Source organism: Lissotriton helveticus, chromosome 2_2 (assembly GCF_964261635.1).
Source record: "Lissotriton helveticus chromosome 2_2, aLisHel1.1, whole genome shotgun sequence".
In the NCBI taxonomy this organism is placed as follows: Eukaryota; Metazoa; Chordata; class Amphibia; order Caudata; family Salamandridae; genus Lissotriton; species Lissotriton helveticus.
In genome coordinates, this window is record NC_136060.1 from 380040502 (window position 1) to 380057137 (window position 16636).

Sequence of the window (16636 nt, forward strand, 5' to 3'; positions counted from 1 at the left end):
GGTACTAGTTCAGGTGTTTGTATGAGAAAAGGGGGGGGGGGGGAGCCTTTAGACACCCTTCTGTCTAGCCACGGAAGACAAGTAATAATTAAAGATTCATATAGGATATATTTGCTAATAATCTTTCCGTTAATACAAAAGTTCTTTTATCAGTTGGATATCATTGATTCTCGTATTATTTACTTCACATTATTCTCTACCTACTCTTCCCTCTGAGCTGACCTTTAAAAACACCTGCTCACCACTGACCTTCTTGATATATTTAATTCCACATACAGGAAATCTGTAGACACGTTAATGCAGTGATTTAAAACCAATGTTTTAGCAGTAACACATTAATCGAGAAATAAGCATAGACATTGGGTTCCTTTACCTGACTCCTGCATTGTAGTTTTAGTTAATCGTCCATCTTTCACTTTACTATTCGTACATTATTAATTTCAGCATTTGTTTTGATCCAGTCAGCACATGCTGGAATCTTCCAGTCGCAGGAATCTTCTAATCTGTTCACACAATAAAATATTAAAAACATTTTCACTGTGCCAATTGTTTACACAATAACCATTTTGTTTCTTATCCTTCGCACAGTGGGCTTGTAGTTTACTCTGAAGGACCTCTAAATTTGGACAGGAAAGCTGAAGATATGTCTGAGCTTTTCAGACCGTTTCACACTTTGTTAAGAAAAATAAGGTATGTTCTATACAAATGATTATATTCTCACCACACAAAGTTAAAAAAGTCACCTGAAAAAACTGAGCATTGCACTTTTCCTATACTTAATCATCATGCTATCTCTTTTAACTTGTGTTTTCTAAATGTTTTGCGAGATCCAATTTCACACCAATATTAATCAGTCCTAAGTAACACAGCACACGATTCTATAATAATATGTGCTAACATTTGTGCAGAAAGTGGAGCACCTTCAGTTCCATTGTGGCACTGTTCAAGGTTTGCTTTTTTTGTGTGAAAATTTTAAATATGAGCACTCTGCCATGCTGGATCGTGCATTAACCCACTAACTAGGAGGGGACGTCGGTTGTGAACATAACTTTGCATGAAATGATTTGGCTTCTTAGCCCAATTTATGAAAATGAATTATTACTTTGGAAGGAAGTTTGCACAGTGGACAGTAAGTACGTCCACAGGAAAGGGACACCAGAAGGCAACACACCCAGGAATTCGTCTGAGCCATTCTACATTCGATGGAATGATACACAATCATAACATGCCAATTCTTAAAAGTCACAACAGTACACACTTCTTGCTATTTGGATTTTCTGTATTCTTTGGTCTGTTGAAAAAGAAGATTTTAGCCACTGTTTCCAGAAGTTTAGTGGCACGTCTTATAATCACACAGTTTGTGAAGACGTGTTGGAAGGGGCTTAGTGTGACAGTGCCTAAAATAAGCACATTTGTTTTCTACAAATGTTGGACTAATTTGCTCACAATAGTTTAACTTGTAAAAGTAGCATTTATTTATTAAACATTTTCTGTAGCACAGTGTCGTCCAGATGGACACTAGATCACTTTATGGTATCAAAGTTAAACCAATATTAAAAATACATAGGCCATCTAATGTACTCATTTTTAGTAGAATACTAGGATGATAGAACGGCGTTCCTCAACTGGGATGTGATGAAATGATGTTGGAACTTAGACATCGAACAAATGTATATACTTCATATGGACAAACATTAAAAAGAAATTAATTAATTGTCATTCATCTAGAGAGGTTACCATGCATGTATGGTTCAAAGCAGGGGCTTCAGTCTAAAATAGGGCATCAGTTTATAGAAACAAGTGTTAGGGCGCTAGAAGGAATCTCTGTCTAGGTAAAAGGACCTAAATAAAACAGATAGGGGAGCGAGCTGGGGATGACTGAAAGGTAGAGTTAAGGGGTTATGGAGATGATGAATTGCAAATCTTTGACTCAGTGGAGTTGATATAATATTGCTATATTCATTGAGGCGCCAAATGACTGCAGGAGATGAAGGAGGTATTACGCATAGACACCATATGTTCAGAGAAAGAAACAATTAAACGTTGAGGTGTTTTTACTCACAAAAGCACACTACTTTTGAAATACAAGAACACATGGTCTTGCCTAATAATTTCTCAGGTATGTTGTTCCAGACCTAGGGCTCAAATCCTGAGGAGAATCGAGATAAAGCGGACATTTTGATACAGCATGGAGTTCCTAGGCAAACTACGCTGGTGCTTCAGAGCTTTCTACAAATATTTAATATTGAGGTTTTTTTTAAGCATTTGTGCATGTTTAATTTCAGGAATGTGAAAAAAATGCAAGTTGGTCTGAAACTGAGGTGAGGTTCAAGAGAGAAGATCTGATTTCTTTAGTACATGTCAGATTTCCTAGTGTCCTATATTATTCTGGCATATGCGTAGAGGGCTGCTTTAATAGGTTCTGTTTGTATCACAGCTAGGCCCTTAACAATGAATGCCCATAGTCTCAGTGGGGAATGACCAATGCCTGCACATCATGCCTAAGATCCTCTTTAACGATAATTGGATCTCTTGGATTTGAGTAGTCACAACTGATGGTGGGCACTTTCAGTCATAGCTTTAAAGAAATGGTTTAGGTTATGTTTGTTGTGCCAGGGAATAGTGTTGAACTAGTCGCCATAACCATGCCAGGCATATACCCCCACTCCCTAATTCCCCTAGGTAACAACATAATTTCTTCAACTCTGGCTCTTTCCATCCCAATCAGCCCATCAATCACAGCTAACCAAAGCATGGTAAACAAGATTTCCACTCCTTCTAAGATTCCACTTTTAACTCTCTGAAAAAAAGACTTCATCATTTTGGGTATCAGGACTCATTGTGGAGCCTATTTTAAAACAATCCTCGACTCCTGCAACATAAGCTTTCGAAATAATAGTGGACACAAGTACTCAAAACTTACTAAGAAATTATTCAAAACCAACTGTTTCTTTTGCAGAGAAGACTCACAGACCTCACCAGCCATTCTCATAGCTCTCAAAGCTGACACACGCAAAGACAACAACATGCTGTCAACCATAGAGAAGACGATGCAGTGTTCACCAAAGCATTCAAAGCTAGACAGTTCCTACCACTCATGAGCCCAAAATCCTCATCAGTTGTTGATCAATTATGCACTTGCTATTCCTCAGAAAGATACTTTAGAATGCGGTCCTGAAACAGCTGCACAATTTAATCACCAATAATCATCTTCTATACAATGAAGCCATGGACAGCATCTTCCTGATCACTGATAAGTCTCTAGAAACATGCATGAGATACACAGATACCATACTTTACTGGTTCGCCTCCTGTCTCTTAAGATGACATTAATTTTCCCTGAGGAGCACTTCAAGGAATCAACGTTTGCCATTTATCTTGAGTGCCACATAGATCCATCCTGTCTCCTCGCATCTTCAGGAGAAGCCTCTAGCTGATAACCATTTTAAACTCTAACAATACCATGTTGATATGCAACTATCTGAATGTCACGTTCTACCAGTAAAATCAAATGACAGGAAAACTTCTTTACCTTCCTACATAACTCGATGTTAAGTACCTGTGAAGAAAAAGGGTCAGGCAGATCAGGTCGATTACCCCTTCTCAAGGTTTGCCCGGCGTTAGCCGCCTCTCACCCAACTCTCAGTTACCAAATAAAGAGGCAGGCGCTGGAGACTGGAAGGCAGGAAACAGAAGTTTTTATTCCGACGGAGCAGAACACGTCAAATCAGACAACAGGGTATCTTCTCGAGGTGCTCTAACCGCATCTCTGAGGCCTGGCCTCTTATACACAGGTTTATGGCTTTATTACATTTATGACATCCGTGGTATTGCTTTGAAGTTCACAAAGGCATCTTTGGAATCCCCGGTTCAGGCCCGTTCTCACACATATCTACAGTAGAGGTCCCCACCCAAATCACAGCATGATGGCTATCGCGCAGCTGGACATTCCGCTGGGAACAGGAATGTGGGCGATCGGTCGGATCTAGGGGGGGGGGTGAAGGCATTGATTAATCCCCGCTCCTTTGATGTGGGGCGAGGTCCTACTGTAGGGGCAATAAACTGCATCTGCTGAGCTAAGTGATGGCCTGGGGTCAGGCCGGACAATCGGGCAGGGAGGAAGAGGTTATCAAAAGGGCCTGTTCTATGAATGAGATGAAAGAGTGAGGGGGTTCAGCACGGGATGTGGCTCGGAGGCGGGGTCGCGCTGGAGGTGCGTTTATGACCCAAGCAGGAGAGACCGGGGGTTGTCGGGGATGCTTGCGAGGCTGGGGAGTGAGAGAGAGAGAGAGAGACGCTGGCTATCGGGAGTGGGCAGAGAGGCCATGGCAATCAAAATGGTTGCTGCTTACGCGCACGTATGGATCTGAAAAGGACAAGATGGCGCCGATAATGTTTACGCCACAATCCAGATTTTAACAGTCCTCCCTTTTTAACATATCTAGCCAGCTTGTCAATTTATGTCTATCCCCATTAGATTACGTATTTCGATATCATACAAAGCGTTCATACGTTCAGTGTCGAAATTCGGAGTCTTAGGGCACATGCAGTTAGCGATGAGTGAGCACAAAGGTGGCAAGCATTGAATACCTAGGCAACACCCACACAGTACCACGACCGGTATCAATATAAATGTAAACAGCCTCCATCCCCAGTCCTTCAAAGTACCCCAAAACCAGCTCCCAAGCGACCATCCTTCTTGCTCCTGGTGAACCTCTGAGGAAAGTCTGTGGAGGTGCTCGATTGCTTTGTAAACTGAGGGCGAGTTATCTGGCACGTAGGTGCAACAGCTGGATCCGATGATGCGGCATGCTCCTCCACGGTCAGCTAGAACCACATCTAGAACAAGGCGGTTCTGAAGAGCCACCAGGCGGACTGCCTGAAGCTCGGCCGTATTGTTAGTGAGGATGCCAGCCGTGATGTTCATGGTCGTTTCTACTGCCTGGGTCAGGTGACGGATGGCGCGGCTGTTTGCCGTTGGGCCCCACAGAGGAACAAGTCCCTTCACTGCATCCAGGAACTGTGCTCCAGTGGAGTCTGCTTGTTCAATGTCTCTTGCGCGCTTCTGCCGGTGATGGTTTGCTGGGGCCACGTACGTTGGAGGGAGAACGAAGGCGATGTAGCAAGTACCCCCCCAACTTTTTGGAAGCCAAGTGTAAGCTTTGGTGCCACAAACAAAGTACATGTTCGGAGAAGCAACAAAGGAGGGGGGATCAATTGAGTCCAATGTTCTGGTGATGTGGCAGGAACTGCGACCCACCAGCTGCGTTCCCAGGCCTTCAAGGCACACGAGGCCCGTGACATTGATAACAGACAGAGCCACAGTCAGAGTGGCAGCAGTTCGTTTCCGTAGGTAGGAGAAGGTGGGTCTGGCTGGATTATGGAACACCTGCATTTCAACTCGTTCCTTGGCAGGGATGTCCATATGAAAGGAGGAACTAGAGGTCAAAGGACAAAAGGGAGCAGATGTCCTCCCGGTTTTGTTCAGCCAGAACCCATGGTAGAAGTGTGACACTGTTTGACCAGAAGTGGCGTTGTCCTTGTAGCTCTCTTGCAAGAGGATCAACCAGGCAAGGCAGGAGCCATGAACTGAGAAAGGGGAGGGGATGAAAGGGATGGAGTGTCCGGTGGCATGCGGGAGTAACCCGCAGACCCAGCAGTTTGTGGCGTTGGCGGCATGGTTGTGTTGGTGCAACAGTTGCACGAAGGAATTGTTCCAGAACTCCTTACGCCTTTCTCGGAGCTGAGGCGAAAGGGAGATCAGGTGATGTTCTTTCATAGTGGTTGGCTGTGCAGTGGTCAGCAATATCTGATGAGCGGGTGCACTCTCTTCCACGATCCAGAAGGAAGTCATGAGGAGGAGGCAAAAGAGGAGGAAAATGAAAAGGGCAATTGTCTTTGATTTGTGCATACTGTCAGTCTTTGGGTTCCTATAGTGGGTATTTCCGGTTGCTCCCGTCATTTTCTTATCTGGCGCTTCCATCATCTTCTTATCTGGCGCTTCCATCATCTTCGAGGTGCTCGGTAGTGGGCAGAACCGCAGACTTCGTTTAGCTTCTCTCCGGTTAACCCTTGGTTGTGTTTAGGCTACCGTTCAGAGATTCAACTTAGTCTGTGGTCTACTTAGCCGAAGCTCCCTCCTTTCGACGCAGGAAATACCCTTGCCTGGATGGCACAGTGGGATCTGAGAATTTTGCAAGTTCGAGTGCCTCGGTATCAGGATAACAGTTCAGTGATGGCCGGTCTTTGTTCAGGAGCTCTTCTTGGGTGCTGACGTTTTCTGTCGTGGCCAGGGTCGAGGAGACCTTTTTACAATGGTGTGCGTGCAGCCAGTGTCGTTTCCCCTCCACTCGAAGAGCCGTCCGGGTGGTGATCAGTACTTGCCAGGGGCCCGTCCACCGGGGTTCCAGACTCTTTGCCCGTTGGAAATTTCGGATCAGCACATAATCCCCCGGTTGGATATCGTGACCCGGACCCCTGGAAGCATCGGGGATGGCCTGCTGCACCTGCTGATGAATGACAGACAACGTTTTAGTCAATTTGCACAAGTAATCAGACAGTAGGACATCCGGAACGTCGTGAATGGAGGTCGGTTTAGGGGCAGTCCAGAGGTTCATCGGTCGCCCAAATACAACCTCGTAGGGGGTCAAATGGTGCTTAGTGGGAGTGGAGCGCATCGATAGTAATGCCAGTGGGAGGGCATCTGGCCATTTAAGTCCTGTGGTGGCCACTATCTTCGACAGTTTTAGTTTCAGTGTGGCGTTGTGTCGCTCAACTAAGCCAGCAGATTGGGGGTGAAAGACTGCATGAAACCTTTGTTTTACACCCAACCCTTTCAAGATTAGTTGGATAACTTCAGCTATGAAGTGGGGGCCGTTGTCGCTCCATAGAAATCGGCAAAGGCCGTAGCGAGGGAAAAACTCTTTCAGTAGTACTTTGGCAGTGGTCATGGCAGTGTCATCACGGGTTGGATAGACTTCTACCCATTTGCTGAAGGCACACACAATGACTAATACATACTTCAGGCTTTGGCATCTTTCTAGTTGGATGTAGTCCATCTGGAGGACCTCAAAGGGATGGTCGGGGACCCCAAACCCTCCCCGGGGTACCACAGTTCCTTTCCCAGGGTTGTGTTGCAGGCAGATAAGGCATTGCTGGACCAGGCGTCTGGCTGAGTCGGGAATTTTGTCGTTGTGCCAGACCCTGGAGATGAGTTCGATCATGGGGGCAGATCCTATGTGTGCGGGGGAGTGTGCCATAGTCAGTATGGGGATCAGGTACGAGTCAGGCAGCAACCATTTGTTTGTGTCTTTTGTCCGCCAGCAGCCTTCATCGTCTTTCAATCCCACCCGTGCCTATTTGGTCAATTCGTGTGGTGAGCTGGCCATCTGGATGTCTCTAATCGTTTCCCTAGCGTCAGTCCATTTTTCTGCCTGTGACCTGGTCATATACATGCGTGCCGTCGTCCTATTCTCAGCTGTGGTTCGGGCAGTGATGTCGGCTAGTGCGTTTCCCTGTCCTATGATGTCCGTCACCTTTCTGTGTGCTTGGCATTTGATTACAGCTAATTGTTTGGGGAGGAGAACTGCTTCAATCAGGGCGGAGACTAGATCTCCGTGGAGGATGGGCGTGCCGTGGGACGTCAGGAATCCCCTTTCTCTCCACAAAAGTCCAAAATGGTGAACCACTCCGAAGGCGTACTGACTGTCCGTGTAAATGTTTGCTGTGGTCCCTGTCGCTATAATACATGCTCGTGTGAGGGCAATCAGTTCTGCCGCTTGTGCGGATCGTTGTGTGATGCGGGCTGTCTCAATTACTGTTCGGGCTGTCGTTACTGCATAGGCAGCTGAGGTGGTGCCGTCGGAGAGTTTGATGCAAGAGCCGTCTACCCATAGCTCTCCATCAGGGTCTGTGAAAGCGGTGTCTCGGAGGTCAACTCTACTCCTAGTCTGTTCGTCTGTGAGGGTCACACAGTCATGTATGGGGGGGGACATTTGGGTCGTTTTCGGGCAGAGGCAGCAAGGTGGCTGGGTTCAGTGTGGTGCATCTTTTCAGCGTGATGTGTGGTGCAAGCAGAGTCAGTTCGTATCCAGTCAGTCGGGCGCTAGTCAGGTGTTGCGTCTTAGTCTGGTTCAGGAGGGTGTCAACAGCATGGGGCACTAATACCGTGAGGGAATTCGATAGTACGATCCCCTCACTTTGTCGGATAGAGACAGCGGCGGCAGCTACGGCTCGAAGGCAGGCAAGGCTCTCGCTACGGGGTCAAGGGTGGCAGAGAAATAGGCACATGGTCGTTGCTTGGGGCCAATAGTTTGAGTCAGGACAGACAAAGCGCACCCCTCCCTTTCTTGAGTGTAGAGAGAGAAGGGCTTGGTGTAATCAGGGGTTCCTAGGACTGGTGCAGAACAAAGGGCATCTCGAAGTTCTTTGAAGGAAGATTGGCATTCGGGGGTCCAAGGGAGCGGGAAGGGGACATCTTTGGCTAGTAGGGAAAGTAGTGGCTTTACAATGAGGCTGAAATTTGGCAACCACTGCCGGCAGAAGGAGGTGAGGCCTACCAGGGAGCGGACTTGTTTCTGGGTCTTTGGGACAGGGGTTTCTAGAATGGCCTGAATTCGATCGGGTGTAAGCTTTCTCCCGTCTTTGGACCAGAGGTGGCCTAGGTAGGTGACCTGGAGTTGGCAGAATTGCAACTTCTTCTTGGAGACCTTGTGGCCATTTTGTGCAAGGAAGTGCAAGAGTTGGATGGTGGCTGTGACTGCAAGTGGAGTGGTGTCGGCCGCCAAAAGGATGTCATCGACGTACTGTATCAACACCACTCCCTCCGGTAGCTGAACGGCGTCCAGCTGTCTCTTGAGGGCCTGGCTATAGATGCTGGGACTTTCTGTGTAACCTTGGGGAGCTCTACAGAATATATATGAGCGGGATTTTAACGTGAAGCCGAAAAGGTAGCGGCTGTCTGGGTGGATGGGGATGGAGAAGAAAGCGTTCTTGAGGTCTATTAAATTGAAGGTGGTGGCGGTGGAAGGAATCAGGGTCAGAATGGTGGCGATATCTGAGACTACGGGGTACTGAGGTACAACTACCTTGTTGACCTCTCGAAGGTCGATGATGAAGCGGTACGCTTTCTCATCTCCCTCGCCCTGCTTCTTCACAATGGGTAGGATAGGGCTGTTGCAAATATTGCTGACTACTTCCTCTACCACTCCTGCCTCTACCAGGGACTGGATTATCATTACCAATGCCTTCTCACCTTCGGGCGATATCCGATACTGTGGAAGTTTCGGGAGTATCGCATCTTGGCGAACAGTTATGTGCACGGGGTCGATCATCATTCGTCCTACATCAGCGTCAGTTTTAGCCCACAGATACGGAGGCAGAGAGTCAAGTAAGGATGCGTCAGCGTCGGAGATGGAGAACATGTGTCGTGCGGGATGAGGTCTGAGCAAAGTCGGGTTATCGTACAGAATGACTCGAACTCCGTCCTGTGAACACCTGATGGTAGCTCGGAAATGCTTCAGTAAGTCAAGTCCCATAATGGCACCGGGGGTGTTGGAGGAAAGCAGAAACGTCGTGTCAGTGGGGTTACTGTCCAAGTCGAAGGAGACCGGTGCGGATAAGGGGTTAGTGGAGGGCGTTCCATCAAAGCCTATTGATGTTATGCGTGAGCCAGACAAGGGTGCCCTTGGAATCAGTCGTTTAGATAACGCACTACGTGTCGCGCCAGTGTCTACCAGAAATGGAGATTTCGTACCTAGGACCTTAGCGGTGACATAAGGACCTTGCTGGTCAACATAGAGCTCGACTGGATCCCTCCCTTGCCCTAGGCAGTCCTATGCAAAGTCGCGGGCATCGTCACAGTCAGTCTGCTGGCATTGGTTCTGTCGGGGGTGGTCAAAAGTGTTCGGTCTGCCTGATCTGTCATTTCTGGCGTCGTTTGTGTGCCCTCGTCCCTGTCCTTTATTTTTCGGCCCACCCGCTACGTCTTTTGCGTCCCTATTTTTGTACATTTCTAGCAGGACCGGGCACTGGGACTTCCAATGCCCATATCCTTTGCAAAACGCACACTGGTTCTCATCGAGGTCTGTTCGGGGAGCGCCGGGTGTGCGGTCTCTAGGGGGTGGATTTCTATGAGCGTTCGACTGGTAGTTTCCTCTATACTGTTCCCTTCCTGTCGTCACTCCTTGCAATTGAGCAATCATCACTCGTTCTTTCAAATCCTTTTTCTTTTTCTCAGTCGCCCTATCGTTCTCGTTCTTTTGCCGTTCGTAGTATTGAGCCATCTGAAGGATAGCCGCGGGTTTGGAGGCAGCCCAACTACTTTCACTAGTCTGCCGTTTTTGCGAGACTTCTGGTGTCAGGCCTTTTACAAAGTTCTGGACGAACAAGTGATGTCCGGTCGCAGAGGTCATGTCCTGGCCACTGTAATCGGAGAACACCGTTTCGAACCGAGAGAAATATTCTGAGGCGTCTTCCTGTGGTTTCTGGCAGCAGGCCGTTACTACCGACCAGTCCACCTTCTTTTCTGGTACTATGGTTTTCAGTTTTAGTACTATTTTGTCTGGTAGGTCTAGAATCGATTTCAAGGGTTTCTGTCCGGGCTCTCGCTGTTTGTCTATGCCATCGAGTTGTGACCAGTTATGTCCGAACAACTGAAAGTGGTCGACTTTCCGGATTTGCTTCCACACATCAGCTGGCAGACATAGCCCGAAAAACAAGTCGATGTCCGCTAGGGTCATAATCGTCGAACCCAAGGCGGTATCTAATTCTGTGTAGAAGGCAGTGGGGTTCTTTCGTAGATCGGGCAAGGACTTTCGGAAAGTCAGGATGTCTTGCCGATCCCAGGGTTGGTAGACCCAGTTGTACACTACCCTCCCTTTCGCATCTTGGTGGTTAATATCGTCGTGTGTTCCCTGTCCTCGTGAGGGGACCCAATAAGGTGCCGCTTCTCTTATTGGCATCATGGTGTCAGTTCTCTCGGTCTGAGGCTCAGTTGCTGCTGGGGTCGTGGTGTCGGCCTCTAATCTCTGTTCAGTGAGGTGGCGGAAGACTTCAAGCGTGCGCGAGAAGAGGTCCGTCACATCACCCTCGCCCTGTTCTCCAATGTCGACTTTTCTATACAGAGTCGTTAGGCTTTCAGGACCTTTGTTACGATACCGGTCTTCATAGGCGTTAAGGGTGTGGTAACAGAAACGTGCAACAAAGTGTCGTTTGTGGTTATCAGCATATGTATTGCATATATCTGTCACGTAATCTTCGCTTTCCTTCCGTTCTACTAGCGTCTTTGCGATCTTATCAATCCCTGCTCGTTCATCCTTATTCAATCGATGGAGCCTAGCAGAGTCTTTCTTCTTAGTTTCGGGCTCATCTAATGTTGCTGCTTGCGCTGCGCTGAGTACAAGGGGCTCGGCCGGCGCGGAGGCCGTGAGGACCGAGGCTCTGGCACTGCTCTCATCTGTGCTAGGGGGTTGCGTGTGTTGCACTAGAGGTTGGGAAGGGGCGTATGGAGGGGGCATGTAGATGATCGGGGGACCTAGCAGTAGATCATCGTCCGTTCGCTGCTTCGAAGGTAGCTCAGGGTAAAGCGTAGAGGGTGTTCTAACGGGACATTGGCTCGATGTCTCGGATTCTTGCTTCAGTCTAGCACCCTCTCTTTCCTTTATCTCTTCTTTCAACTTGCTCGCAGCTAAATGAGCCGCTTTTCGCAATTCTTTCTCTAGTCTGACTACGTTTCTTTTCTTTCGTTGTTCCGTCTCCTTGCGCCACATGCCGAAACTATCAAGCATAGTGGGCGTTGTTTTATTGTTACAAAGGGCTGTTTCCAGCACGCTTATTTTTGCGTCATCGAAGGATCCTATCAGTGGCCACTGACTTTCCTGATCCTTTTTAGTATATTTATGCCATAACTTACTATAAGCTACAGCGACTAGTCCATACTTTTAAAACATATCCTTATTAGGGGTGCCCTCCAGAGGAGCCGGATGATCCACCTCTAATAAGCGGTCCGGGCTGAACCAACTACTGATCAATGGGGAGAAGATAGGCATGACGGGTTACAATGGGGACAAAAGTCTGCACTACCTATCCTTTCACTGCTTACAAAGACTAGACGGAATATCTCTATTCCACGTTATTTGTTAGCAGAGAATACCTCCAAAGAACCAAATGTCGAACAATTAATGTCCGTTCAATCAAACAATCAGTGGCGAGAAAGAAACAGGCACGACGGGTTACAACGGGGGCAAAGGCCTGCGTTACCTATTCTTCACTATCTGCATATTTTATCCTTCCCCGTTTGTAGACAGAGAATTCTCGAGAAAACAATCCTCGAACAAACAATGTTCGGGCAAACAATCAATCAGTGGGGGAGAAAGATAGGCACGACGGATTACAACGGGGGCAAAAGCCTGCGTTACCTACCCTTCACTACCTGCAAAGGAAGAGAGAATACTTTCTATTTCTCTCCGTTTGCAGACAGAGAATCTCCAAGAGAACCGACAATTCGGAGAGTAATACTAGTATTTTCCAATCAATCAAATATTTCACAGTTTGTCGTGTTACACGACCTTACCCGGACCGTATGGACAGTTTCCTGTCTTCCGATTCCAGCGCCCGATCGTCCTCTATCTTCTGTCGTGGCACTCCTGATGGTTCACAGTCAGGACCGTAGATCACTCGAGAGAGGTCTGCTCGGAACCAGTGAAGTTCGGATGATCGGCTGCCAGACGAGGGTCTATCGGGCAGGTGCACTTCCCGATCGTTGCAGTCGTTCACTCCGTCGTCAGGACCTCTCCCACTGGATCCACGTGTCGCTGATGGGCCCCACGTTTGGGACGCCAATTGAAGAAAAAGGGTCAGGCAGACAAGGTCGATTACCCCTTCTCAAGGTTTGCCCGGCGTTAGCCGCCTCTCACCCAACTCTCGGTTACCAAATAAAGAGGCAGGTGCTGGAGACTGGAAGGCAGGAAACAGAAGTTTTTATTCCGACGGAGCAGAACACGTCAAATCAGACAACAGGGTATCTTCTCGAGGTGCTCTAACTGCATCTCTGAGGCCTGGCCTCTCATACACAGGTTTATGGCTTTATTACATTTATGACATCCGTGGTATTGCTTTGAAGTTCACAAAGGCATCTTTGGAATCCCCGGTTCAGGCCCGTTCTCACACATATCTACAGTAGAGGTCTCCACCCAAATCACAGCATGATGGCTATCGCGCAGCTGGACATTCCGCTGGGAACAGGAATGTGGGCGATCGGTCGGATCTAGGGGGGGGTGAAGGCATTGATTAATCCACGCTCCTTTGATGTGGGGCGAGGTCCTACTGTAGGGGCAATAAACTGCATCTGCTGAGCTAAGTGATGGCCTGGGGTCAGGCCGGACAATCGGGCAGGGAGGAAGAGGTTATCAAAAGGGCCTGTTCTATGAATGAGATGAAAGAGTGAGGGGGTTCAGCACGGGATGTGGCTCGGAGGCGGGGTCGCGCTGGAGGTGCGTTTATGACCCAAGCAGGAGAGACCGGGGGTTGTCGGGGATGCTTGCGAGGCTGGGGAGTGAGAGAGAGAGAGAGACGCTGGCTATCGGGAGTGGGCAGAGAGGCCATGGCAATCAAAATGGTTGCTGCTTACGCGCACGTATGGATCTGAAAAGGACAAGATGGCGCCGATAATGTTTACGCCACAATCCATATTTTAACACCTGCCTAAAATGAAACCTGACATACCTGATTTCACCTTCACAAACAGCCCAGTTCAGGCCAAAGAATTATTTAGCTGCTTAAAGCTGGTTGTATTTACACTTCAGTTCTTAAGCAGCAAATAAAGTAGCTTATTCCTGAACATAAACCTACAATTAAAGGCACACATTCCTAAGGAGTACCAGCATTCATTTGTCTGGAATGTGAAGCCATGCCGCCCTTGAAGGAGACTTCAGATTAAATATCTAATCCGTGGATGTAAGATGTTATCGCTGACATTTGCTTCCACACTGACCCCTCTAGTGGGCATCCTATACCCTGCTGCCCAACTCATAGAAGGACTGAAAAAATTTGGCCTCATCATTCTGTGAATAATATCCTCTAGCTCACTATCTATGCCTGCATCATCTTCATGACCTATGCATCAATGCAATGCAGTACAAGGGGGCACTCTAACATCCCTGACCCAACAGATATTCCCTTAAGGAATCCAACATAACACAGTGAGACCAGACTTGGGATCGATATCAATCAGTCCAGTCTTCTCCATTCATGCACCCAAGATCTGGAATAATATCCCTCCGACATCAGGTTTGCATCCTCACGGCTGCTATTCAGAAAGGAGCTGGGAATGCATCTTTTGAAGATGTATCTCAAAGCATCAGCAATATCTTCCCAGATTCTTTGGCCACTGACACAGCATCAGACCCTATTTCACTTGCTATTGTCATAATCTTAGCTACGTTTCTCTTCAGTTTCACCTTAGTGGTATGTACAGTGCTTTGTTTATCCCATGCTAGGTTTGTACTGTAGAGATGCATGCTGATGAGTAAAGCAGAGGGGACTGCTTACGGAACATGTCGACCAGGGAGGGCATAATAAATACACCCTACCCAACCCCTTTTTAACATTTCCAGCTGGAGAAGCGAATAACGTATATTTTTTCTACTAGCCAGGACATTTTTAACGTTTTTTTCACTAGTCATCACACTCCCTACCACTCCAACTACCCACACCACACGTAGCCTATCACAGAAAAACAGTGCTCCAACGCATTTGTCGGTTGAAGAACGCCCCGCCCCGTAGAAGGACGGGAAGACCCCCATGATGAAGCATGACACTATGGGATTCTTAGTGTGTGAGGGGTATTTTTAAAACACAGTGTTCCTCCAGGGCATTTCCTGGAGTAACAGAACCAACTTCTGTGCACATAACGTGAGGAATTAAAATTAGTAAAAATAAAAAATAATTAGGATAGAATCTTTGTGTTTATGAACATTGTACTGGAGGCGGATTCTATCCACTACCTCTATACTCCCCAATTTTGTTGTTTTGGATGTTTATGCCACTATCCTGCATTAATGCACAGCATTAGAATAGCTTGAGTAGCCCACAGCTTCCTGGATCATTTTCGGTTCCATGGAAATTTGACTATTAAGAACACAGGAGGTTTTTTATTGCTGGGCAAGTTTTTATTGCAAAATACACAGTTGATGGACAGAATGTAGAACAATGTCATACATTCACCCCAGTACAAGGATCTGGGCCTAAATCCATCGTTTTTTTGCACTCCACACCACCCTGGGTTAGACACTGGCTATATGCAAATCAGCTCTGACCCTGTGCCTCATGGGAACAGTCCAGTCCGAACTACCAAGCCATGTCTTTCCCAGACCGGAATCAAGCATCCAAGGACCGGTTTCTGGCTATCAGCCTTCATTCAGCCTGGATAGCTTGACTCCAGTGGTGTGGAGAGCCTGGGACTCACATCTGAGCATACCCAGCCCACTCGGGGTGAAAATTGCAAAATACACAGTTGATGGACAGAATGTAGAACAATGTCATACATTCACCCCAGTACAAGGATCTGGGCCTAAATCCATCGTTTCTTTGCACTCCACACCACCCTGGGTTAGACACTGGCTATATGCAAATCAGCTCTGACCCTGTGCCCCATGGGAACAGTCCAGTCCGAACTACCAAGCCATGTCTTTCCCAGACCGGAATCAAGCATCCAAGGACCGGTTTCTGGCTATCAGCCTTCATTCAGCCTGGATAGCTTGACTCCAGTGGTGTGGAGAGCCTGGGACTCGTGTCTGAGCATACCCAGCCCACTCGTCGTGAAAATTGCAAAATACACAGTTGATGGACAGAATGTAGAACAATGTCATACATTCACCCCAGTACAAGGATCTGGGCCTAAATCCATCGTTTTTTTGCACTCCACACCACCCTGGGTTAGACACTGGCTATATGCAAATCAGCTCTGACCCTGTGCCCCATGGGAACAGTCCAGTCTGAACTACCAAGCCATGTCTTTCCCAGACCGGAATCAAGCATCCAAGGTTTCTGGCTATCAGCCTTCATTCAGCCTGGATAGCTTGACTCCAGTGGTGTGGAGAGCCTGGGACTCACGTCTGAGCATACCCAGCCCACTCGGGGTGAAAATTGCAAAATACACAGTTGATGGACAGAATGTAGAACAATGTCATACATTCACCCCAGTACAAGGATCTGGGCCTAAATCCATCGTTTTTTTGCACTCCACACCACCCTGGGTTAGACACTGGCTATATGCAAATCAGCTCTGACCCTGTGCCCCATGGGAACAGTCCAGTCCGAACTACCAAGCCATGTCTTTCCCAGACCGGAATCAAGCATCCAAGGACCGGTTTCTGGCTATCAGCCTTCATTCAGCCTGGATAGCTTGACTCCAGTGGTGTGGAGAGCCTGGGACTCACGTCTGAGCATACCCAGCCCACTCGGGGTGAAAATTGCAAAATACACAGTTGATGGACAGAATGTAGAACAATGTCATACATTCACCCCAGTACAAGGATCTGGGCCTAAATCCATTGTTTTTTTGCACTCCACACCACCCTGGGTTAGACACTGGCTATATGCAAATCAGCTCTGACCCTGTGCCTCATGGGAACAGTCC

The 16636-nt window shown here is 47.6% G+C and overlaps 1 protein-coding gene across 3 annotated transcripts in view; it reads left to right on the forward strand.

The window, feature by feature from the left end:
• Positions 1-16636, forward strand: part of ZFYVE28 (zinc finger FYVE-type containing 28) — a 635647-nt gene that overhangs the window by 475934 nt on the left and 143077 nt on the right. For all 3 annotated transcript variants that reach the window (XM_078678591.1, XM_078678592.1, XM_078678593.1), the window contains exon 7: positions 589-690. In XM_078678591.1, coding sequence (XP_078534717.1) covers positions 589-690 — 102 coding nt within the window. The remainder of the gene's footprint in view (positions 1-588; positions 691-16636) is intronic.